This window comes from Prosopis cineraria, unplaced genomic scaffold (genome assembly GCF_029017545.1).
Source record: "Prosopis cineraria cultivar Desert tree isolate PC_DT_omini unplaced genomic scaffold, ASM2901754v1 PC1, whole genome shotgun sequence".
Lineage (NCBI taxonomy): Eukaryota > Viridiplantae > Streptophyta > Magnoliopsida > Fabales > Fabaceae > Prosopis > Prosopis cineraria.
The window spans coordinates 4,452,106-4,478,899 of NW_026555332.1; the positions used below are offsets into that span (position 1 = coordinate 4,452,106).

Genomic DNA, 26,794 nt, shown 5'->3' on the forward strand with positions numbered 1-26,794 from the left:
CCCTTCTTTGTTAGTGTTTCTTACGCCCCACTGCACTGTTGTACTGCGTTTTTTTTTTTTTCCTGAATGAAAACTGAAAATGTTACTCATGTTATTCAAAAAAAAAAAAAAAAAGAAAAGGTGAGGCTTTGTAAAATATTTCTTCTATGTTATCTTAATTTTATAAATAAATCCTATTATTAATTATTTATAAATAATATATAATTTCTATACATTTTATATATTTTTATTGTGGATAATATTGATAAATTAAGGATTTGTTTCTTTTTGCTTTCAAATTGAATTAATTTTTAGTTAGAAAAATTAAATTGATCTTGTCAGTAAAATAAAATTATAGAAACTAACATTATAGATAGATTAGATTAAATAAATTGAAAAGAATTAAATAAAATTATAAGAAATTAAGAACTAAGAGCAAAACTTAATCAATGTATGTGGATTCATTGTTGTTTTTCCCTAACAACAACATTTATCAATCAATATATCTAGAATGGTTGATCGTTCAAAACACGAGCATACTAGTTGTTTTTTTTTTAAACCTTGCAGTAGAATAAATCATTTTTTCAGTGCAAAGTCATTGATTCAATTCTTGACGCTTAACCCACATTTTTGTCTCTCACTTTTTTATGGACAATTTATCCCTTATGAACAAATTAATAAACAAACATCCAGTTTTTTTTTTGTTTTATAAAAAAAAAACAGAGATCCTTATGATAAGGCCTCTCTTAAATTTAGAGCCAGCAATTGGTGGGAATTGAACTCAAATAAATTTCACTCAAATAAGTCTAAACTCTTAAAAAATTAAATGACTAAGTTCGGTTTAGGACGGCCCAAATATTCATATATTTATTTTTAAAATAAAATTAAATTTTTATTTTAAAATTAATATTTTTATTTTACAAAAATATAAAATATATTTTTTAATTCTTAAATGATATATAAGATTCAATTTTTTAAATTAATATGTGAGTCTTAAAATATAAAAGGTCAATATTAAAATATATTTTAAATATTATTTTAAGATATATTATAAAATAAAAATAATAAAAATATGATAATATAAATGTTTTAATTTTTTTAAAAATATTGTAATAGTGCACTTAAATATATATCATTTTAATATAAAATAATTTAAAAAATAATTAATATTTATTATATTTTTAAAGTATAAATTTTTTAATTTAGATGATTTGAACTAAATTTAATTGTGTTTGGGTTTAGTTTGATTTTTTTTAAATAAGTTCAAACATTAAAAATTATTATTATTACTTTATTAAATTCCAGTCTTATTATTATTATTATTATTATTATTATTTTATTCTAACTATGTCTAGGCCCGTGAGTTCGTGTCGAGGCCGCTCAATACTCCAACAAGGCGCGAACCACATTCCGGAACAGAATAGAAGAAACAGAGAAACCCAGATTCGTGATGGCGCACGGTACTCCTCTATAGGGAAGCTGACATCGGAAAAATTAACACCCATCTTCATCGTCGGAGGCTGGTTGTCCAGACTCATTGTCTCCCTGCAATTGCATACTACAATTCACCTGAACTGAAAGCCATCAACAATCACATGGCATCATCGTCTTCCCCCAGCTCTGATAGCTCCTCTTGGGAGCTTCAGTGCATCGGAACTTTGGAAATCGTCACTCCCAAACCCGTCGGTTTCCTTTGCGGTTCAATCCCTGTCCCCACCGACAAATCCTTCCACGCTTTTGGTTCCGCTCTTCTCCCGAACCGCCAAACGTACACGCACTCTCTGTGACTGTGTTTTTGATTTTGTAATTTTGAAGTGTTTAATTACTCAAATTTGGCCTTGCTATTATTGTGATTGTCATTTTGATACCCAGTTTATTAAGCAAGCGGTTTGCTGCATTTTTAAATTGTTTGTTTTTTTCCCGCAGAGTAAATGCCCCGCGGTATCGGTACCGGATGCTTCCGACTGAGACTGATCTCAATACGCCTCCACTTCTTTCGCATTTCCCAGAAAAGGTTCTTCCTGTTGGTGCTGTGCAGTCAAGGTCCGCTGGAGGTACTTGTGACCCACTGTTCTAATTTTCATCTACTAAACACTTAGCAGTTTGAACGCAAGAAGATCACTTCTGGCTTGTGATTGTCGCTCTTTTAGTAATACAGCTATTGGCTATGCACTGGGTAATTGAGTAAGGTGAAATTAGATCACTAGCATATGTTCAATGGATGTGCAATGCGACAAGATACTCTATGTCTTGTGGGTTTCAGGCTAGAATAAATGCTGATTTTCTGGATTATATTTACTCTTGTATTAAGTCCCCTAATCCCATGAATGGAAATTGTAAAGGCCTTTCCCAAGAGAAAGCAACCTGGCTGTATTATAGCTTATACTTGTATCATCACATTCACGATTATGTTCTGATGAAATCCATAGTTCAAAAGGAATTCTAATAAACCCTGTTTGAAAACGAGTATAAAACTTAGACACAACTATACAACCTTCTGCTAAGCTCAAGTGAGATCAAGGTGTTATGTTGACTCGAATTCAAACAAATTTCTTTCCCATAATTTAATTAATGTCCCTGGTTATCTCAAGGTATGTTATTCTTCTTTGTAGCTCTGTGCATGAATTCTTAGGAAGAAAGGATAAGAGTGGGATTAATTGTTTAAAGTTGCCCATTTTATGTTCATTGAACTTGGCCCTCTGGATTTCCTCGTATCTCTGGTTGGGACTTTAAGGAAAGGTGTCAAATTTTTTTATGAGTGTGATCATGCTTTGAGTTGTTTCATGCCATAAATAAACTTGAACACTCAAGCAATCTGTTGTACTGACAGATTTACACATCTTACAGCTATGTTACTTGAGGAGACAAGCCAATGCTTTTGGATGTTCTGTAAAGTTAATATCATCTACCACTAGAATTATTCGAAGTGCAAAAAACCTTTGGTTATTCACATGCATATTGCTGATGCTTTTGACATGTGTCGTGTAACAGATTTACCTTGGGATGGTGCTGCTGTTGCATCTAATCTTACCAGAAAATGCGAGGCACTTGCAGTATCTGGTTTGGCAGAGTACGGAGATGAAATTGATGTGATTGCTCCTGCAGACATTCTGAAGCAGATTTTTAAAATGCCTTATTCAAAGGCTCGATTATCAGTTGCTGTTCATCGCATTGGTCAGACCCTTGTTTTAAACACTGGGTGTGTATATTTATTCTTAACTGCTGGTGATCTTTTGTTTTGATTTCAATGCCTCCAATAGATCATTTTTTTTTGGCTGTTGAGAAATGTCTTTTTGGTCCTTGGTAAAAATATCATCATCGTTACCATCATTTATTTATGATTACAATGGTCACTCAAATCTTAGAAACACGACAATTTCAATTTGAAATGTGAGCATTCCCTCCTTTCACCTTTCCTTGAAGCAAAATACATCAAAGTTCTACTTTATGCTCAGAAGAAAAAGGATAGCTGTTGTCTTGTAGATAATTAGGGACTTACTTATTTCAACGAGAAAAAGCTATGTCTGGAAAACTTAATTTATTTTAGTTGACTAATATGTTATGTATAATCATCTTATAAAGAGTCATTCATTCAGAAATTAAAAAGAACTTCAACTTATTATTGTTTTGTTTAACTAAGAGTACTAACCTGCCAGCATTTTCCCGGATTGAATCCTTTTTACCTCTGAAGTTCATGGCTGTACTGACTGTTTTTTATTTTTTAACTGACCTTTTTCTTATAATGCTAGCCCCCAAATTTATTTCATGTGACAAAATATCATTTGAAGTGCAGCCCTGATATTGAAGAGGGAGAAAAGTTGATTAGAAGGCATAACAATCAGTCAAAATGTGCTGATCAATCGTTATTCTTGAATTTTGCTATGCACTCGGTCAGAATGGAGGCTTGTGATTGCCCTCCAAGCCATCATGTTTCATCAGAAGAGAAGTCAAATAATTCTGTTCTTCCTGGAGGAAATACTCCTCACATTGTGAAACAGCATGATGATGTTGTTCGAGCTGAAGGATACAATAGTTTTGCTGAGTACTCAGAGGTTAAGCAGGAGAGTATTTTGTGGGGAGGCAAGAATAGAAGAAATAGGAATCATAATCCAGTCAATAAGGTGGCATCACAAGTTGGTGAAAAACCTAGATCCTTCATGCAAGAGTCTGAGAAACAAAGAAAAGTTGGCAGTGACAATTTTCTGAGGGTTTTGTTCTGGCAGTTTCATAATTTCCGTATGCTACTAGGTAGTGACTTGCTTTTGTTCAGCAACGAAAAGTATGTTGCTGTGAGCTTGCATCTATGGGATGTTACCCACCAGGTCCGTGCATTCCTCTAAAATCTTGCATCCTAATTTATGATTTGTGAATTATTTATTGTGCTTTCTTAACTTGATAGGTAACGCCACTGACATGGCTAGAAGCGTGGCTTGACAATATCATGGCAAGTGCACCTGAGATGGCTATCTGTTATCATCATAATGGTGTTGTTCAAGGATATGAACTTCTGAAAACAGATGACATATTTCTATTGAAAGGGATATCTGATGATGGGACACCTGCATTTCATCCTTATGTTGTCCAGCAAAATGGTCTTTCTGTTTTGAGATTCCTTCAAGATAATTGCAAACAGGATCCTGGAACTTACTGGGTACTTTTACTGTATCTTTCTTGCCTTTTATTTGTTATTATTTTTCACAATTTCTTTTATTTCTTTTTTGGTTACTATGTGCAAACTCTTAAATTTTGTTTTGCTTAAAATTGCTAGCAAGCCTGACTTAGTTTTGCAGCTTTATAAAGGTGCAGGTGAAGATGACATACAGCTTTTTGATCTTTCTGTTATTCCTAAAAGCCATTCTTCTAATGGTTGTCATGATAGTTCAAGCTCCTTGCCTGCTTTAATCAGTAGAGATAGGAGTGATGCTGTATATTCATTGGGAACTCTTCTCTATCGGATTGCTCATCGGCTTTCACTTTCAATGGTGTGAAACAGTCAAACTTGTCTTTGGGCTAATTGTGCTTTTTTGTATTTGAATTGGCTGGTTGCTAATTATTGTTGCTTTTGCTACAGGCTGCTAAGAATAGGGCTAGGTGTGTGAATTTTTTCAGAAAATGTTTGGATTTTCTTGATGACTCAGACCATCTGGTATCTTTTTTGGAAGATAATATTTTTCTTTTTTCCCTTTAATTTTTTAATATCTTGAAAATGATAGCATTGCTATTTGGTGTTCTGCTGGACAGGCAGTACGTGCAATTGCTCACGAACAATTTGCCAGGCTGATTTTAAATTATGATGATGAACTGAATTTAACTTCTGAATCCCTAGCTTTAGAATGTGATCTAATTGTTACTGAAGCAGAAGAGTCATCCTTTGATGCTGAAAACGGAACTTCTGAATCAGTTGTCCATGAGGAGGTATTATCTCATGATGAATCATGTGAACAAGGACAAATACTTGAGTGCTTGGAATCAGATTCGACTGCCAAGATGATGCCTGGTACAAATATGGGGGAATTATTGGCAGCTGGTGACATGGAATTGAGCACTCAAGGAGTGGCTCTCCTAAACTCTGCTGGTGATGAGAGCTTTTCTTCACGTGAAGTTTGTCCAGTTCCCATGCCTGTGGTCCAGACAGTAGCTGATCCTGTCTCATCTAAATTAGCTGCAGTGCACCATGTTTCACAAGCCATTAAATCTCTTAGATGGATGCGGCAGCTTCAAAGCAATGAATCGCAGGAAATCGATCATTTTAGTGAAAATCATAATAGGCAACCATCATCATTTAATGTGTCTGTTTGTGCATGTGGAGATACTGACTGTATTGAAGTTTGTGACATTCGGGAATGGCTTCCAACATCCAAATTAGACCATAAGCTTTGGAAGCTAGTTCTTCTGCTTGGCGAATCTTATTTGGCACTTGCAGAAGCTTATATAGAGGATGGCCAACTGCATCAAGCTTTGAAGGTTATAGAGTTAGCATGTTCTGTATATGGATCAATGCCTCGGCATCTTGAAAACACAACATTCATTTCCTCAATGGTTAGTAATTCTTCCTTACGGAGAAAATTCTCCAATAGAAATGATAAGACTGCATTGCTAGATAGCAACATACAAGATGAGACTTGCATCTCTGGTAATGGGTATCTTGCTATTGAGAGGATGTCTTCTACTTGCCTATTTTGGGCCAAGGCATGGGCTCTAGTTGGGGATGTATATGTTGAGTTCCATAAAATTAAAAGTAAAGAATCAATAAAAGAATTGAGAAAACCTACGACCAGAGAATTGAGAATGCCATCTGAGGTTGTGAAGGAAGTTAAAAGGCTGAAGAGTAAATTAACCCAGTTGAGCCAGAACTGTAGCTCGTGTTCCCTGATAAATTGCAGTTGCCAGAGTGATAGAGCAAGCAGTGGAAGTAGTGCTAGCAGCAGTGGAGCAGATATGAATGCTATTTCTTATGGTAGAAAGCATAGTAAAAGGTCATATACTAAAACCGTCACATACTTGGCTCCAAAAGATGCAGAGGAAGAGTGTATGCATAATAACATAGATGATACAAAAGAGTCAGAGCTGCATGAAACTTGTTCTAGTGTTGTCTCTCAAACTGAATTTAATTCAAAGGGAACATCAGAAGTAAAATATGGTGGAATATTTGAGTACCTAGATGGTCCTCAAATTGGAGAAGTGGAACACAACCTATCAGCTGCTCTAAAATGCTATGAGGAAGCTAGAAAGTCATTGGTTAAACTTCCATCTGGTTTGTCTGAACTACATTCTGTAGTTAAAAAGGTAGGGTGGGTTTGCAATGAATTGGGTCGAATCAGGCTTGAAAAGAAAGAGTTGAGCGAAGCTGAACGGGCATTTACAGATGCTATAAATGCATTCAGAGAAGTTTCAGACCACACCAATATTATATTGATATATTTAAATTTGGGCCATGGCAGACGGGCTTTGGCTGAGGAGATGGTATCAAAAATCGAAAATCTTAAACTACATTCCATCTTCCATAATGCATACAATCAAGCATTAGAGACTGCAAAACTGGAATATAGAGAATCTCTTAGATATTATGCAGCTGCAAGGTCAGAATTGAGTACCATCGCTGAAGATGATGATTCTGTTACAATCAACTTAATGAATGAGGTACATACACAGTTTGCTCACACTTATCTGCGACTTGGCATGCTTTTGGCGAGAGAAGATAGTACTGCTGAAGTGTATGAAAATGGATGCTTTGAAGATACATTTGTAAGCTGCACCAATGTCCATGACAGAAAAGTGAAAAAGGAACTGAGAAAGCATGAGCTTTCAGCTAATGAGGCCATTAGGGAAGCATTATCTGTGTATGAGTCTCTAGGTGAACGACGTAAACAGGAAGCTGCATATGCTTACTTCCAGTTGGCTTGCTATCAGAGAAATTGTTGTCTAAGTTTATGGATTCAGGTAGTAAGAAAGGAAGCTTGTCTAAAGGGGAAGGCAGGATTTTGCAGCGAGTCAAGCAATATGCATCCCTGGCCGAGAGGAACTGGCAAAAGGCTATGGACTTTTATGGAGCAAAAACACATCCTTCCATGTATCTGACTATTCTTATTGAGAGATCAGCTCTTTTGTTTAGTGTTTCAAGCCATTTGCACTCCTATGCGGTATTTTCCTGAACTTCTACCATGTTTTCTTCCTTCTGGTTATGATTTACTCAATAAAAAATCTTGCAGAGATGATTTAACTAATCATTGTGTGTATAAATATATCTAACATCTAGTACTTGTACTAGTTATGGTTCCTCAACAAGTAATGCACGTGGCCGGGGTCCTGTTTGTAATTAAGATTATGATATTCAAGTTTTTGAGGTAAGAAACTATTGCCAAGCCAAAAAGGTAAGAAGCAAAAGGGCTTATGCAAGTTTAAAAATAGGAACAGGCGAACAGGGAGACACAGAATTCAGGCATCCGTATAGGTGGAAATGTTTTCATATCCTGATAGTTCCCATACACAAACATGTGGAAAGAACAACTGACTTGCTACGTTTGGTGTCATATTTAAAGAGAGGTGTTCATGGGATGACTTGTTTCATTTGTTTTTCTTTTCTGAAAGACACGAGTTAAAGTCATGTATTTAGAAACCTTAAATTAGATAATATATGGGGGAGAGTTTAATTATCTTAATTCAAGGTAAATGTCCTTAACTTCTCTGCCAGATCCTCTTGCAAAGGAAACCGATTGTCTGCTTTTTGTTTCTAGTATTTGTCTAGATACTGAATCATTTTGAATGCTCTTAAGGGCATTATTTCCTTAAGGGGCACTGTTTGAATGAAATATAATTAAGGAGAAAAGAAGGGTAGGAGATAATGAAGTATTTTTAACTCTGTCCTTCTGATGGGACTTGAGTGGGATAGGGAATTCTATCTCAAAAGTTAGCTGTTGAGGTGGGAGAACCAACCTACTTAAATATTCCATCATTGAACATCTCATACTACTCAATATGGGACTTGGTATCTCATGCTATCAAGTTTCCATCACTTTACAAAAATTATGAAGTTCTTTTTCTTTATATTTTGAAGTTCTAATCTGGGAAATTGTCGAAGAGAAAGTCTCTCCAAACAAAGGGAAGGTTATCAAGATTCCCTAATTTTGTTTTTCTGCTTCCACTGTGTGGTCTGTTTCAGTCATGTACTCATTGATGGTGCTTATGAATTTTGTTACAGATGCTGGAATCTGCTTTGGCTCATATGCTTGAAGGGCGTCATGTTTCTGATACAAATGCTGACACTTACAGTGCCAGCGATCCGGAATGTGAAGCAAAATATTGGAGGCAGTTGCAGATGCTTCTGAAGAAAATGTTGGCCGCGACACTTTCATCAGGTACAAACAAGTCTCAGCCATCTTCAACGTCTAACAAATCTGGAGATGTCGGAAAGATCAGGGAACTCTACAAGATGTCTCTGAAGGAAAATGACATGGCCCAGCTACATGCAATGTACAATTTGTGGATATCATAATGTGAAAATCGTTTTGACTTGAGTCTTTATGTTGTTTGCTTCATCCGACCAAAGAATTGTTCTGCCCATCCACTTGATTTCCATGATCTGATATTTATGTTGGGGCTAATTTTACCTGAATCTCCTTTTGTAGAAAAGGATTCTTCTTCTAGTCCTCTTCCCTGAAGAGGCTGCTCTGTGCTTGTGTTAGACCTGAAAAATGTAGTTATGTTGGCTGGGAGTTGCACTACGAAATTTTAGCTGTAAATATTTTTGCTCCCCTTTTCCGGGTCCTGTTGTCGGCATGGTAAATGTCATTATTATTTTATTAATCACAAGGGTGATTATTCAACTGACTGATTTATTTAATCACTTTCTTCGTTAGTAAGCAAATTCGGAAGTAGATTGAAAGTGAAAAGTAATCCTTGGACCCTTCCTTTTCGAGGCCTTTCTCAGCTTAGTTGGAGATAGTGGCTGCAGGTGGAGTTTAGAACTCTAGATGTTTAATTGTGTGTTTGGTTTTTAGTTTGGTAAAATTTGTCCTGTCCAAAGTTTATTTATGTCTGGATATATATATATTTGTCAAAATGGACTTTCAGATGAGCACAGTGAACACCCAGACAACAGAGATGGTATATCAATAGCAGTTATTGAATATTAAAAGTTCTATATCCAAACATATCCTTAATGGTTCTATTTAGATAGAGAGGAAATTAGAGAAAAGCACATACTAGGGAGGATATTTACTTAATGGTTCTATAACCAAGGGTAAGTGCTTTTGAAGACGGTGATAAACAATGTGAGTGAAATACGATATTTACTTATTTCCATTATTTTTGTTCTTTTGATAGTATTATGTTATCCAGTTCAAAACACGGTTAAGTAATAGATGTGAGTGTTTTTTGAGTAGAAATTTAAAATTTAGTTTGTGGTTTTTTTTCTAATTTTTTATTGAAAAGATATTTTACTAGCATCCATCCCTTTTTCAGTTAGATGGTAGGTAGATGTATCGGACAAAATATAGTAATAAAAAATAAGTAGCTGAATAATAAAACGCTGAGAAAAATAATATTAGGAAATTAGTTGTCTATTTTTGGTGTAAATTACGCAATAAAGACCTAAAATAAGCAAATTTTTCATTTGACCGTGGAACATGTATGAGTTGGCACAAATTTGTAAAAATTAAATCATAACTTTAAATGATAAAAACACCATTACTGAAGCATTCATATTTTATTTTGTTTTTTAATCAAGTATTTATATTTTATGAAAACAAATTTTTGAATTAAGAGGACAAGGGGAAAAAAGCGAGTTGGCCAAAAAAAGTGGAATGGTTTTTGGTTTTTTTTTTTTTCCCTACACAGTTGAATGTTATTAACGTTTGTTGAGTCAAAAAGCCAAAAAACAAAAAGTTGAGTTAGGAGAGAAATAAAAAGACTGAACGGAATCAGGTTTTCTTTTCTTTTTTTTTTACCATGTTTATTATTAATATTTGGCTACTTGTTGATATTTAAATGGTTGTTTGTTTATTCAGAATTAATATATATACAATTATTATTTGTCATATCAGTTTTTTTAAGTCGCTCATGAATGAATGAATATTTATTACTTACATTACATTTTATTAGTTGTCAAAATCTGAATATTTGCTTATTTATTCATGATCAATACTTGTTTAATTAAAATTAATAGGACATGTTTAATTATATAAGTGTTTTAAACAAATAAGTAACCATTCAGATATTGTCAAATAACTGCATGTAAGTAACAAGCACCCATTCATTCATGAATAATTTAAAAAACTTGATAAGATATATTTAATTGTATAAGCATTAATCTTAGGGTTTTGACACATAACCTTACCTAAAAAACAAATTCACAAATAACTTAAAAAAACTAATAAAATAAGTAAAAATTGTAATAGTGTTTTTTTTTCTTTGGAGCATAAAAGAGAGTACCATTTTATTAATCACCAAAAAAATAGTAAGTACACACACTAATTCACCTGTAAAACAAAACAAAAGAAAGCAATAAAACCTGAAATGCAACGCAATCAAAACCATCAAAATAAAATAAAGAGCACTACAACCTACCCAACCCATAATCACAAAAAAAAAAAAAAAAAATCAACCAATACCCGAACGCTTACCCTCATCAGAACTCTAGCCAAAAGTACCCCATCCATGCACCAAGCCTTCAAGATCCTTTAGCAAAACCGCAACTAGAGAAGGTGGTGGCTTATTAAGCCATCCTTTCAGTACCACACCTCCCATTACCGGAGCTGCTAAACAATCTGTAGCATTATTGCCCTTTCGATTCACAACCACTAAAGGATCTCCACAGCCAGAAACATTTCTAAAGCACATCCATACAATTACATTCGCAACCCATCTCTTTCAAGCTCACTATCCTCCTGAACAACTCCTGACAATCTATCTCAAAAATTAAGCCCACTTCTTCAAACTTTCCCCTAGTCTGTAGAGCTTTTAACAGACCCAAACATTCAGCCATAAAAGGTGAGTCAACATCCACTAAGCACCCAAAGCCACTCACAAAATCACCAACATCATTTCTAACAACTATATCAACAGATGCTCTATGATTGTCATGATTAAAAGTTGCATCCAAATTATTATTCAACTTACCCATCGCAGGTACAGTCCAACTCACGGATCCTATAGGCCCTTGAATCTTACTTACTCCTATCTTCAATGTTCCAGCCTCCTTATAATCCCTTGCCAGCCTTATAGACTTTGACAAACAACCAACAACGTCAATATCCTTCCCCTCCATTACAAAACTACATCTTGTTTTCCAAATTTCCCAACAAATACAAGCAAAAAGAGCCACCCAAAGTCATCATTATTCCAGTCACTTATCCAATCTAAGCATATCCACCTTATCCACCTTCAAAAGAAGTGGTGAACCATACTAGCACAACCTTATCCATGGGCAAAAGAAAAGCATATGCTCCACAGTCTCTACTTGCACTCAGTAAATTTCACACTTAGGATTAGGCGCACATTTTCTCCTAAACAATGCATCTTTAGTGGCTAGGGCACCATTCACAGCCCTCTAAACAAGTTGATTCACCTTTGGAGGCACTTTAATTTTCTACACACTATTCCAAAATCTCCTGGAAGCCTTGTTCGACCCACTTGGACCTATCTGTGTTAGCTGCTCATCATAATCACCAGCAACTTTATAACCCAATTTTACAAAATACTTCCCATCCCTACACTTCAACCACACCAACCTATCATCCCCTTCAATCAATGGAATCCTAATCCTAAGAATCATTTCCCTCTCAGCTTTAGAGAGCAGATCATTCACCACCCCAAAGTCCCACATCTCGTTGCTAATAATACCACACACTTTGAATTTCTTCATATCATCACTCAAAGGTCATTTCTATAGTGAAAAACCAACAGCCGCAGGAATCTAACTTCCTTCAAACAAACTCACTCTCCTTCCATTATTGACTTTCCAACGAAAGTCTTTGAGCAACAAATCTTTGACCAACCCCAAGAGCTTTTACTGCCCTTCTTAGCTGATATAAAATCACTCGTGGGAAAATATATTCCTTTTAAAATCCTACACCAAGTATCATTAACATTATGAAACAATCTCCATGCAGTCTTTGTAAACAAAGCCCTATTATACCTTTCAAAATCACGAGAACCTATCCCACCTTCCCCCTTAGCCTTACACTTGTGCTTCCAAGATCTCCAATGAATCCTCCCTTCATTCTCCTTTTGACCCACCAAAAACCCTGAAATCATACTATCAAAATTAGCACAAACCTTCTTCAGAAACTTGAAACGAGACATAGGGAAGATAGGGATTGCATTTGCCACTGTCTTTATCATCACCTCCCTCCCAGCCAAAGTCAGCAATCTTTGGTTCCACCCTTGCAACTTCACTGCCATCTTACCCCTTACAAACTCTAAAGCTTCAGATTTAGACCTTAATCTTCACTTCTTCCCTGCATTCTTCAATAAAAAGATGACAAAATCAACAGCCTCAGGAATCCATCTTCCTTCAAACATACTCACACTCCTTCCATTATTGACTTTCCAACACAAGTCTTTGAGCAACAAATCTTTGACCAACCCAAGAGCTTTTACTGCCCTTTTTAGCTGGTATAAAATCACTCGCGGGAAAATATATTCCTTTTAAAATCTTACACCAAGTATCATTAACATTTTGAAACAATCTCAATGCAGTCTTTGCTAACAAAGCCCTATTAAACCTTTCAAAATTATGAAAACCCATCCCACCTTCCTCCTTAGCCTTACACATATGCTTCCAAGATCTCCAATGAATCCTCCCTTCATTCGCCTTTTGACCCCACCAAAACCCTGAAATCATACTATCAAAATTAGCACAAACCTTCTTCAGAAACTTGAAACAAGACATAGGGAAGATAGGGATTGCATTTGCCACTGCCTTTATCATCACCTGCCTCCCAGCCAAAGTCAGCAATCTTTGGTTCAACCCTTGCAACTTCACTGCCATCTTACCCCTTACGAACCCTAAAGCTTCAGATTTAGACCTATTCTTCACTTCATCCCCTGCATTCTTCGAAAAAAAGATGCAGGATTTCTCAAAATTAATAGCTTGTCCAGAAGCTTCACAATAAGAATGTAAAATAGCCTTCATCATTTTACAATTCTTCTTACTCACTTCCATAAAAAATAACGCATCATTCGCAAATAAACAATGAGAAAGAATAGGGCATTTACTAGCCAACTTAATACCCTTCAACTTGCCCACATCAACATGCCACTGTATCATAGATGACAAAACATCTGCTGCCATAATAAACAAATGAGAAGACAAAGGATCTCCTTGTCTAATACTCCTCCATATTCAACTCAGAAATTTTCCTCCCACTAACCACCAAATTTAGCTTCACAGATCGAACACATTTCATTATCCATGACAACCACTTATCACAAAACCCCATCTTTCTCATTACTTGCTCAATAAAACTCCACTCAAACCTATCATAAACTTTATTCATATCAATTTTAATAGCCATTTCCACCCTTTTTTCTTTCTTCTTATTTTTCAAATGATAAAAAGCTTCATGGGCAATTATAATATTGTCATGAATCATTTTATTAGCCACAAAGGCTCTTTGATTCCCAAAAATGACTCTAGAAAGCAAACTCTCCAACCTTTTGGACAAAATCTTGGCAATAATTTTACAAAAAAAAATTACAAAGTCCAATAAGCCTAAATCATCTCATACTTTTTGCGTTATCAATTTTAAAAATAAATACAAAATTTGCATTATTCAACTTACTCAAACCAGCACCATTATTAAAAAAATCAAGAACCAATAATTGCATTCACGTTAGTGCCAAATAAATAAACAATTACTCAAAAATTAACAAGTAACCATGCTTTAATAACAAGCCAATATTAATTAATAATCATGTGTTTTATAGGAGTAATAAATGCATGGATTAAGCTCCTAATAACGATCTAAATATTAAAATTTTTTGATAATTCATCTCCATAGTGCAGCAACCTTATCAGTTTAGACATGACATGATGACATTTTCTTGTACTTAACCTTGTGTTTGTTGGGGAGGACGGAATCAACGATGCTTGGACACCAGAACGCGTCCCTCCGTTAATATTGACGTGGCAAGCCAACGAGGAAGGAATACGTAACAGTTGACACGAAAGCAAAAGACTGAAAAAGACAAATCCGTCCTTCCAAATCGCATCGCGCTGTCTCTCGGCTCTCCTTAGGCCATAAGCAAAAAGCATTTGAAAGGGTCCTCTTTAAAAACCAGAAATCATCACGCCAAAATGAACGCGAAATCTCTGCTTCCTCTTCTTCTTCTTCTTTTCTTTTCCTGATCGCTTCTACTGCGATGGCCGAATCCACCCCCAAATCCGTTGATTCCGCTGATTCTTCTACTCCTGCTGTCCACATCGTCTACACTGAGAAACCCGAGGATGAGGAGCCTGAGGCCTACCACATCAGAACCCTCGCCGCTGTCCTTGGCAGGTTTGTGATTCTGATCTTTTTCTGCTTCTGTTTGTTACTCGAGAAAAATTAGGGTTCCATAATTGACCGTGTGGTTCATTCTTTTTTGTTTGATTTCACGATTGTAGTGAGGAGGCTGCTAAGGAGGCGTTGTTGTACAGTTACAAAAGCGCTGCTAGTGGATTCTCGGCTAAGCTATCTCCGGAGCAGGTTTCTCAAATTTCAAGTAAGTTTAGTCCCATTTCTCTTAATTGCTTATTGTCTTTCTCAGTAATTTTAAGAAATCATCATTTTTCTTTCGATGCTTTGTGTGGAAAATAAGTATGGTCGTGGTTAAGAGGAAGATTCCTTGGCCTTGAGTCCTAAAGTTGCATGTTTGCTCATGTTAGGCTGATGTTGAAAACAGATTTGGGTAAAGGGAGCTAACCTTAATCTACTGTGTCATTTATGTTCCCTTAAATCGATCGTATTTAGTCTGGCTCTGTTTTTCTGTGTCTTTCATATATAGGTTGGTGTTGTCTTAACACGGGAAAAGCTATTTAGAAGTGAGATTTTCTATTTTTCAAAGAGTTTAAATTTAATTTTGCTTGTAAATATGCAGGGGTTAAGGAATTTTCATTGTTTCTTTTGAGTAATATGTATTTGGGTAGGGGGAATGCCAGCTGCAGGTTTACAAGTACAAAGATAACAATGAACTAAATCATGAACATCAACTTTTTGTTCAACTGACTGAAGCTTGAGAATATGTGGGTGAGAGTGAATTGAAATGCTAAACTTAGTACAGTTGAAAAGTAGGGAAGCTTTTAGAAGAGGAATAAATTCTAATGTGACATACCTGTTTCACAAAAGCGTTCAAAGGAAATCAAAATAGGTGGTAGATCTAGTGAATCTCTCCTACTTAAGAGAGATTTATTTGATTGCATTGTTTCAAGGGTTCTCATGTATGTTAGATACCATGTAATGATGTTCTTGATTTTTCACTTGTGTCTGCTGTTCTTATTTAGCATAGCCGCCACATATGGACTATTATTTCTGTTTCTCTGTAATGCTTAGAATATTCAAAACTTTGGTATGTTTTCTCTAGTTACGTTTTATTTATTTAACCTTTTGTTGTAGTGTAAAGCCTTACGATTGCTTAAAGATTATTGTCACTTAAATAATGTTCTTATTACCGTTAATGTGTGTGTGTGTGTGTATTATATTAATTGTAGTTTGACTGTTCAATTTTAACTTTCGCAGGGCAACCAGGTGTTCTTCAAGTTGTTCCAAGCAGGACTCTTCAGCTCCATTCAGGTCCTAAGAACCTGCATTAAAGGATGAGGAGATTCTAGGTGAATCTTTCAAGTAGTTTCCTCTACCATGTATAACCTACTATGATCCATCCTATGTTTATGTAAAGGTCAAGAAATTATCTTGTACAATCTTATGATGATGTATACAGGTGCTTCAAACCTGCAATAATACCTTTTTCTGGGCTGATGATTAATGGAATGATTACATCATTAGATGGTTTGAAATGTAGAACACAGTGTAACCTCTCTTTCTCAGTATCGCTTCGGTTCTCTGCTTTTGTATATTAAAAAATAATAATAAACAATACAAATTTTAAGTATTTGAAACATAATAATCGTTAGCCCTATCTAAACATAATACAAATTTTAAATATTGATGCAAATGCCTTATCTATATTCAAGCAAATGTTCTTTAGACAGATTCTGAACAGTTAGCTTCATATAATTATGAAAAAATTATTTACTTTTCATAAAATTTGAATTTCTATATTCTAATAATTTATAATATATGAAAATTTATTGAATAATAAAACTATTTATATTATATTTATATTTTTAAGGTCAATATAATGTATATGTAAAATATTCTTTAATTTTTATTAAAGTTATAAAATTATATAAAGATAATTATTATAAATATTAAATAAACAATAAATGTAATATATATGTATCAATATTCACATAAAAAATTTGCACCCTATTAATATTTATGCTGGTTCCGCCATAGCCATTGTTGTGACTGTCTTCCAAATTCCAAGGCTTACAGGCTCAGGTGTGGGGGTGTAGGGGTTGATATATTTCCATTTGTTTTGGACTTGTATATTGTTTTTGTGTGTGTAATATCTTCTATTATAATTATAATTTAGGAACAATCACGTAATTTATTACACTAAATATACAAGTGCATGTGTTACATACACATGACAGCATTCCAAGTTTTAAGAGCAAGTTGTCCTTATTCCCGCCCTTTCAAACTAACTTTGACTTGCTCGTGTATTTCCACAGCTATCATATCAAATGTTTGCAAATTCATTCCGGCAATTAAGGTTCCATGGTTTGATCAAGACTTTAATCGTGGCTGGGTTGGATTGAGAAAAATAAATTTTAATATATATAATATGTAATACTCAATAATGATATATGAGAAATATGAAATTTTTATGCTATTGCTTACAGAGATAACGTATCCCAATTCAGGGGGGAAAATGATTTGAGTGTGATCCGTGCAAAAATCAAAAGAGCAAATTAGCTTTTTGTTTTTAACCAGAACAAATTTAATTTTTTGTTTTTTGGTCTCTCAACTTTCCACACATATTTTATTAAGCTTTATGTGACTTTGTTTGTACTTTTTAAAATATTTTTATTTTATATTTTGACCTGTTTAAAAGTTAAAAAATAGTAAATTTTTAAACTATTATTTCTTTTGTCAGTAATATATATATACATAATTTTTTTTAATTTTATTGTCTATTCCAGCAAAAAATTGTCTTGCTAAGAACAAAGTTATCATTTTGTTTGATAAATTCTTTTATACATGATAATAAAGGCCGTTGATGTGTTCTTTTGACCAGATGAAGGGCGTTGATACTTGTTCGTTGCCAACAATACAAAGGGGATCCAGGCCAAAAAAAGAATATAAAGGGCATTCTTTTTTTTTTCCTCCCTTTTTTTGGCCAAAATATAAAGGGCATTCATGTTAAACATTTGCAAGTCGGGTCCTAAATTTCAAAGTCCTAGGAAGAAAATTGGGCAAGGCGGGGCCCACCATATGATGTTGTCCTGATGCTGACGCGGGAAGATCAAGATAGTATATTGTCGAACAGCTCTATCACGCATCACTCACTCGTCCTCCTTCGGTCGTTCCACAACCACCTGACCTGTGATGCGGCAACTTCTCATCCAATAAATCGAAGGATCCCATATAAAAAGTAAATGGGAATTTTTGTCATTTTGAGAAAACTGATTACTTTTGAGAAACAGAATTCAAGAGCAGCATGAGATGAGAGAGAAGGAGAAAAAATAGAGCCAAGGTGTGGCCAGAGGAACACACGAACAAGATCAATCAAACCAACCCATTTGCGAAGGTGCGCAAAAATCACATTCTCTTATCGTTGAATTGAGATTGAAATGAAGAAGAACAGCGTTCCATCAAAAGCTTCTCAAGCAAGTTCCCTTTCCGTCTTGCCATATCAAACCCCGAGACTCAGAGATCATTTCCTTCTCGGTAAGAAGCTTGGCCAAGGCCAATTTGGAACCACTTATCTCTGCACTCAGAAATCCACCGGGAAGCTTTTTGCCTGCAAATCGATCCCTAAGCGAAAGCTATTATGCAAAGAAGATTATGAAGATGTATGGAGGGAGATTCAGATCATGCATCATTTGTCGGAGCACCCTAATGTGGTTCAGATACAAGGAACGTACGAGGATTCTGTGTTCGTACACTTAGTTATGGAGCTTTGTGCTGGGGGTGAGCTTTTCGATAGGATCATTCAGAAGGGGCATTACAGTGAAAAAGAGGCGGTCAAGTTGATCAAGACCATTGTTGGCGTTGTGGAAGCTTGCCACTCTCTTGGGGTCATGCATAGGGATCTCAAGCCCGAGAATTTCTTGTTTGAAAATCACGGTGAAGATGCCAAGATGAAGGCTACGGATTTTGGGTTGTCTGTGTTCTACAAGCCAGGTTGATTTCTGACGTCGTCCCAATTTTGTCGTCTCCAATTAGAAAACGCTGTCTGATCTCTCACGCTTGTTTATTTCTTGTGACTGCTCTAATGACTCTAATCATTAGGAGAATGGAAGGTTCCTTTTGTTCTTGATTGATCGATATTAGCGGATCAATTCGCTTTCAATTATGTGTTAGCGTTGTTTCTGTAGCAGAGACCCTTGATTTCCCATTATTTTCATGGTTGTATCTTGTGTTAAGAACACTGTACTGTGTCTTTTTAAATACGCAGCTTCTTTCTTGGATTGTCTCTATCCGTGCTGTGGTCCCACTGCTATTGTTATGTTTCTTTTACTATTTTGAAATTGCTTTTCGAAGCTAGACCAGCTTATGGATTTGAATCCTAGCACTACATGGTGGATTTTCCAGGACAAGGTGGATTATGGTTTGTGATGTGTGTCAGAGTGTCATTCCATTTCTCCTCGAATTCATAAAATAGGAGTCTCATTTTGATTCCTTATCCATGAATTTAGGTGTTTCTCTCAATTGCATATGCCTTTAATTATCACATTCAGTAATTATCACATTCAGTTTGGACTAGGGGGTTAAATGTTTCTAAAAGAAAATTCTGCCCCTTATGCTTTGGTTATCATTATTGGTTGACAACATTTCATCATTTTTCCTCTCGTAAGGATTTAGTTTATCATGACCCATCATCAACTTTCCTCTGTTTCTCTTCTCTCTCCAGGACAAGCCTTTTCTGATGTGGTTGGAAGTCCCTATTATGTTGCTCCTGAGGTGCTGTGCAAGCATTATGGACCGGAAGCGGATGTGTGGAGTGCTGGTGTTATCCTATACATCTTACTGAGCGGGGTCCCACCTTTTTGGGCTGGTAATGATTTTAATGTGTATCTGTCATTTCCATGGACTTGCGGATGTGAAGTTTTTCTTGTCCATACATAATCTCATCTTCGGTTTTGTGATCTTTATCCCTCAGCTGCATTTACTTTTTCCTATCGCTTGCAGAAACTGAGTCAGGAATTTTCAGACAGATTTTACATGGAAAGCTAGATCTTGAATCTGAACCATGGCCAAGCATCTCAGAAAGTGCAAAAGATTTGGTCAAAAAGATGCTCGAGAGGGATCCCAAGGAAAGAATCTCTGCTCATGAAGTTTCATGTGAGTTCCTTGCCTTGGCATAGCATGCCAGGGAATTCTAGCATCACAGCTTTGCATAAATCTAATGACTATGGAATTTATGTATTCAGGTCATCCTTGGATTGTTGATGATACAGTTGCCCCCGACAAGCCCCTGGATTCTGCAGTTTTGTCACGGCTGAAGCAGTTCTCAGAAATGAATAAACTTAAGAAGATGGCACGACGTGTATGTTATGTTATAATGCTATTCACCCTACACTGTTTCTTAGTTCTGATTGATATGAGAAATGATATAATATATTATCTACAAGCTTTGTAATGCTCAACCAGTCAAATGAGATTAGATCTTCATTAGTTCATGGCTTTGTTTGAAACCGTATGGTATTTTTTTCTCTCCTTTTTCCTATTTTTAAGTATATTATGAGTTATGTTAGATGAGTATTCACTTACATGGTTTTAACAAAGTAAAGTAATCTGGTTTCTTATGAAAGACCATATCTGTCCCATAGCATAGATTATAAAACAAGCATCTCGAATTGCAATCTTAAAATGTTCTGCTAACTGATAAGTAGGGATTGTCCAAGTCCATGTTAAATGTTATTTATCTGATTAGGCTGAGAATTGCCAATGTCTATGTTGGTGACTCATGCCTCTTATTTTAGAAGTTCTCATGGATTAATTATCTTTAGCTGAAGCAGAACTTTCTTTGTGGTTGAAAAAATAAACTTGGAGATTTCCTGGAACTGATTTCTCATCATGCTAGATTTGACATTATCAAGTGCAATTCTTTAAAGATCTTGATGGATGCCATAAAGAGAAGTAAAACATCCACCAGTTCTAAACATTTTTGTATGTGACTAGTTTAGTTGAAATAATGGAATGTCTAGGCGCAGACATGTAGAAATCCGGTACATTTTATTATGAATTGAGAGAAAATAAATTAATAGATGCTCTCATTGGGAACTTTAGTCTCCATCCTAATATATTAAGAAATTAAGGGTGGTGCCTAATTTATGACCAAATGTCCAAATCTGACCTAGGAGTTGCCATTATTACATAAAAGAAAAAAAACTATTTAATTTTCAAGACAAAGTCATTGACCATATGGCCTTATTCAAATCTAAGCAAAAAGGCAACTAATTACAAACAATCTAATCCTAACTAAAACATATCAAAGGACGCTGTATGAAATCAATTACATAATCAGCTGTCTTTTTCTGCCAACATATCAATCATTCAATCCATCAATCAAGCTCCTATGGGTTTTCTGTGATATATATACTGTGTCCATATTTTTATATTCTGGAATCTATCCAAATCACATGCTAATATTTTTCGTAAAAAATTATTTCAGGTCATAGCAGAAAGACTTTCAGAAGAGGAAATTGGTGGTTTAAGAGAGTTGTTCAAAATGATTGACACAGACAACAGTGGAACAATAACATTTGAGGAACTCAAAGAAGGTCTAAGGAGAGTGGGTTCTAATCTGATGGAATCTGAAATTAAATCCCTTATGGAAGCGGTGAGTAGATAATTATAAAAAGTAATTAAAAAGGAAAGCGTTATTTCTTTTCTCTTCTCTTAAATAGTAATACAAATAACTCAACCTCATTTTTCATTGCCTGTCTTTTGTGTTGATTTCGGTGACCCTTGATTGCCTTCCCTCAAACTTTGGCAGGCTGATATAGACAACAGTGGAACTATAGATTATGGTGAATTTCTTGCGGCCACACTGCACTTGAATAAGATGGAAAGAGAGGAGAATTTGGTTGCAGCTTTTTCCTATTTTGACAAAGATGGTAGCGGTTACATCACCATTGATGAGCTTCAGCAGGCTTGTAAAGATTTTGGCCTTGGCGATGTACATCTAGATGATACAATCAAAGAGATTGATCTAGACAATGTAAGTTTCTAAGTAAATGTGTTTATGCCTCATCTCTATGAATCTATAGCCAACTTGTTCTGGTTTCATTTTTAGTTAGTTGTTATTCTTTGTTTAATTTTACTTACAACTTTGTTGTTACTGGATTATTTAGTTTTCAAAATAAACTTTTCTACCTTGCTTGAACTTATTAGCGTTATTAGCTGTAAGATGAGACAAACCGGGACATAACTTTGTAGCTTCTATTAGAAGTTTGTCATTTCTATTGGAGATCTAGGATGATTTTGGCCTGTTGCCTGTTGCACTTGAAGCAGCTTGTGATTTGTACAAATGTTGCTATTATTGCATTTTGTAATTGGGTTCTCTGGATCAGATTATCAGATGATATTTATGGTCAATAATCACTGAACTTATCTCATTAAGAGTTCATAATGGAACTGCAATTTATTGATCTGTGAATCAGGTTCTATATAACTAAATGTGGAGTTGTTAAAGGGTGATGCAATAGTTCAGGATCATTTGGCATTAGAAAGGAAGTGTTTAGTGGTGAAGGGTATGCTTTTAAAATTAAAATTCTCAAGTATGACAATATTTTCATTTCTGTTAAACAATCAAATAAAAGAAATGTTAAATATGCTTCAAAGCATTTGCATAGAAAAATATTGTCCAGGAGCTAGACAAAGTCTTTGCTGCTTATGAATTTGTGTGTAGACTGATAATATATATTATGAAAAGAATTCCTTGCTCTTTAACAAAATAGCAGTAGTTTATCTGTATCGAACCAATTAGGCTTGATGGGAATAACTTTTGATCTACCATTTGACTGTCCACTCTGATCGTTTCAATATTGAAAGAAAATTTGATCATATTTGCCAAAAATAAAGTTTCAAGTATTATCACCAAAACAAACTTGCAGTAACTTTTGAATGAGCCCATACAATTTGCTTTCTTCAGCAGCTTGAGGGAAGTGAAGGTTATTCGCATCATTTCTCTTGTTGTCATTGCAGCATTCTTTTGCCCTTTCTCTATCAACAAAATTTGCTGGATTATGACAAGATGAATAATCTATGATAGACTGCCTCGGTAGCCTCAATGGTTTTGTGAGTTGTGATTGAAGTTCGAATCCCTCCAATATGACAAGAAAAAATGATAAACAGGTTTTTTTTTTTTTTTTTTGGGGGGGGGGGGTTATGTTTACTGGTACTTAGTCCAGACAAGTAATAATTGAGTGGCTTGATTTGAAAGACTAGCTGTGGATTGGCAGTTTTGTTGTGATTTAAATTTTCAAGCCAGGTAGAAGCACTTATTCTTTCTTTGACTTCTTTTGAGGAGTTGGCATTAAAGTTTATAATGAAGGTATCCTTAGAGACTTCTTTTGGCTTTATCTACACATTTCCACTGCAAAAGACTGTTTGTGCGAGATGGTTGTAAAAGACTAATGAAAGCTATTCATAGAACTCACTTGACAGCATAAGTTTTAGAATCAGAATGATCTTTGTCTGACATGGTGTGCTAAAATCCTCGTCCATCTTACTTTTCGCAGGATGGGAGGATTGACTTTGGGGAGTTCTCGGCAATGATGAAGCAAGGCGATGGCGGTATTGGTCGGAGCAGAACTATGAAGGGAAATTTAAACTTCAATATGGCTGATGCTTTTGGTGTATAAGGCTCATCCTGATAAGCTAACGTAGACCTTATCTGTTTTTTGTACAGTTAGAAAGCAATGACGACACTGGCAAAAAAAAAAAAAAAAAACAAGAAAGAAAGTAATGACTATAGATGAGAAGTCTTAGTCCGTCTTAACAGCTACAAGATTTTGAGATGTTCTGCGTTGGGATGTTTTGTTTTTGTTAAGCTATATTAATGGATTCCATAAATTGCTAGCTACTCATCACCTCTCAAGTCTCTCCACAAGGCTGCATCACGGACCACTGCAATTATTGTATTTTCATCACTTAATATATCTATCAAATTGAATCTTCTTCATTCATACCCTTGGTTGATTTTGAGTACATGACATGAAAAAAATATTAGTATGTCAATGTGTGAGGCTTGCATCCATCATATGTATGTATGTATGTATATATGTATGAGTATATTATGTTCATTGACTTCTTTGGGGGAAAAAGAATTCGTAATTTCTAATGTTAATATGGAACTTAGATTAATTTTAATGGAAAATGTGAGGAACTGCAAGATTATCTACAAGGGCACGCTGGCACTGCTGTTTTCTTGCTGAACTTGGAACAAGACATATGAGCTGACTTAAAAAGTATATAAGATGTAAAATACAAGTAAATCAAGTTAGTTATACAAATATTCATAAACATGTCAAAGGATTAAAACTATGTTTGACATACTAGCTTTGTTTTTTTCTTAAGCGATGGTTTAGAAATTCATATTAAAGTTCTCTATTCGTCGAAAATTAATAAAGAGAATTCTCAAATATTATCACAGAGAATTCACTATATTCAAGCCATGCAAGTAAGGACTGTTGGCTTGTTTGGCATTTCTTGGGGTTATTGTATTTAATAATGTTTATGCAAATATTTTAATTAACTTATTTAATATGCTTGATCAAAAGCATGTCATTTATGACCTTATATTGAGTACCCTTTCTGCATGAGGCATGGGATTTGAACAAATATGCTTGAATAGTAGAGGTGGGATGAACTGTGGGTAAACAAAATAAATAAATATGTAAAAAATACTATATGCTTTTCACACAACTACTGTGTGTGTGTATGAGAATAAGTTAAAAATATTTAAGGACCTTTCATATTAATTTATGTGACTTTGTTTTTATTTTAAAAATATTTTTAGTATATATTTTTACCTGTTTAAAAGTTAAAAAATAATAATTTTTGAAGAAATTTTTAATTTTTTTGTCAGTAATATATATACATAAATTTTTTAACTTTATTGTCTATTCCAGCAAAAAATGTCTTCCAAAAACGAAGTTAACATTTTGTTCAATAAAAAATTATAAATCTTCTTTCATACAATAATAAAGGTCAATGATGTTTTCTTCTCGCATTGACATGTTTTTTTTTTTTTTGGTTGCCAACAATAAAGTGGGCATTGATGTTAAACTTTTAAAGTCGGGTCCCAAAGTTTCGAAGTCCTAGGAAGAAAATTGAAAAACTTTTAGTTGGGGCTTAATTTAATTTCAATCAAATCTTCTAAAATTCTAAAATTTTATTACACATGTAGGAAATTATAATGAAATTACTAATTCAAAGGACTTTATTATCACTAATAAAATGAACAAGTGACGTATAAAAAATGAATAAATGACACATGAAAAATGAACAATTGATGTAGATTAAACTTATAACTTTTATTAATAACATAACATTATTGTGAATAGAAACAAGTGAAGTTAAGTTCATGAATAATTCATATAAGAAAAATAAATAACTAACATAGATAGAATGAAAGTTGTAAATTTATAGTAGTATCATACTGTTAATGAGATGAGAGTTGCAAATTTTATCTATGTCAATTATTTATTTTTCATATATTAGTTATTTATTTTGTCTACACGAGTTGTTCATACACTTAACTTCATAAGAAAATAACGTTATTTGAATTATATCTTTAATTTCATTTTAGTGTCTCACATGTATAGTGAAATGTAAAAATTTTAGGGGGTTGACTGAAATTAAGTTAAGCTAAAAAGACTTAATGAAATTTGTCCCAAAAATATGGCAACGGCGAGCCCCAGCCCATCATGTTGTCTTAATTGTCACGGCCTTGGAACTCTCTTTCCTTAAACCGTGCCAGATTTAGCTTGATCCCCCTCTTGATCTTTGCTAAGTCAGCCGAATCCCACAAGTAGGCAAAGAAACTAAGAGAGCTAGATGCACAAATAGAGAGTAGAGAGCTTGAGTGAATGAACTTAAGAGATCTATTGCTTTGCTTGAGTGGTTACAAATGAGGGGTGAGGGGGTATTTATAGGCCTCCCCCTTTCTCCAGAAAATTCCCACCTCCTTAATGGACGGTTGGAATCAATTTGATCTAACGGTGTACATGCTTTCTCTAGACATTTCTATAGAAATATCTACAAGAAATATCTTGATATTTACAAAGAAAATTCTAGAATATACAAGAGTAGGATATCCCTAGAATGATCTAGATACTTCAAGTGCTTTCTACACTATTCTAGAGATATCTAGATCTTTCGAGGTCATACCAGCATATCTCAAAAGACTCCGGTACCTTCTTGATTATCCTGGATTGTTCCAGAAGCTTCTAGAATATTTTAACCTCATGAAAATTCTAACTTTGTCACATAATGCACACACGAAATGATCAAGATAGTATATTGTCGAACACTTATATCATCCATCAGTCCCATTAAATTGGAAAATTCAACATGTCACAGTTCTTCTTATTTGACCAGTTGGCGTAGTTATTGAAACTATGATATTATAATTAAATAAAAATAATATGTATATGTACATATATAAATAAAATATTAAAAATACAGATAATATTATTCCCAATTTAGAATTGTTCACTCATAACATATTAAATTTAATTTTCTCATATTTTATATGTATATATATTTATTTACCTTATTTATTCTTTTAAAGTAAATAATTTTTCAACTTTTTTCTACTCTTTCATTGATATAATACTAATAAACAAATTATACACTCAAGATTTTACTATAATAATCCACAAGTAAGTTGATATTAATATTTTAAATTGAATAAAAAATTTTATTATTAAAATAAGAGTCAAAAGAAAAGAACATATCAAAACAGCTCAAGTGTTTCGAGTTTTTGTCAAGTTGTCAAAACCTGCCTTGGTCAAAGTGGGTTAATCCAATTCAAC

At 34.5% G+C, this 26,794-nt stretch overlaps 3 protein-coding genes across 3 annotated transcripts; all 3 read left to right on the plus strand.

Moving 5' to 3' along the window:
* Positions 1 to 1,382: 1,382 nt before the first annotated feature.
* LOC129316366 (uncharacterized) lies at positions 1,383 to 9,372 on the plus strand. The gene is given in 10 exon segments (XM_054960755.1): positions 1,383 to 1,747; positions 1,906 to 2,033; positions 2,971 to 3,178; positions 3,773 to 4,301; positions 4,379 to 4,630; positions 4,770 to 4,961; positions 5,051 to 5,125; positions 5,221 to 7,402; positions 7,405 to 7,619; positions 8,678 to 9,372. Coding segments are annotated over 10 exon segments (4,248 nt in total). The 5' UTR covers positions 1,383 to 1,574; the 3' UTR covers positions 8,972 to 9,372.
* A 5,193-nt stretch (positions 9,373 to 14,565) lies between these two features.
* Positions 14,566 to 16,481, plus strand: LOC129284894 (subtilisin-like protease SBT3.9). The gene is made up of 4 exons (XM_054920412.1): positions 14,566 to 14,585; positions 14,667 to 14,978; positions 15,086 to 15,183; positions 16,197 to 16,481. The coding sequence occupies exons 1-4, from the start codon at positions 14,566 to 14,568 to the stop codon at positions 16,268 to 16,270; spliced, it is 504 nt and encodes a 167-aa protein (XP_054776387.1). The 3' UTR covers positions 16,271 to 16,481.
* Positions 16,482 to 18,024: 1,543 nt separating this feature from the next.
* LOC129313387 (calcium-dependent protein kinase 11) lies at positions 18,025 to 23,943 on the plus strand. The gene is made up of 7 exons (XM_054956434.1): positions 18,025 to 18,929; positions 19,660 to 19,803; positions 19,938 to 20,090; positions 20,180 to 20,295; positions 21,424 to 21,591; positions 21,748 to 21,972; positions 23,495 to 23,943. The coding sequence occupies exons 1-7, from the start codon at positions 18,377 to 18,379 to the stop codon at positions 23,615 to 23,617; spliced, it is 1,482 nt and encodes a 493-aa protein (XP_054812409.1). The 5' UTR covers positions 18,025 to 18,376; the 3' UTR covers positions 23,618 to 23,943.
* The last annotated feature ends 2,851 nt before the right edge of the window (positions 23,944 to 26,794 follow it).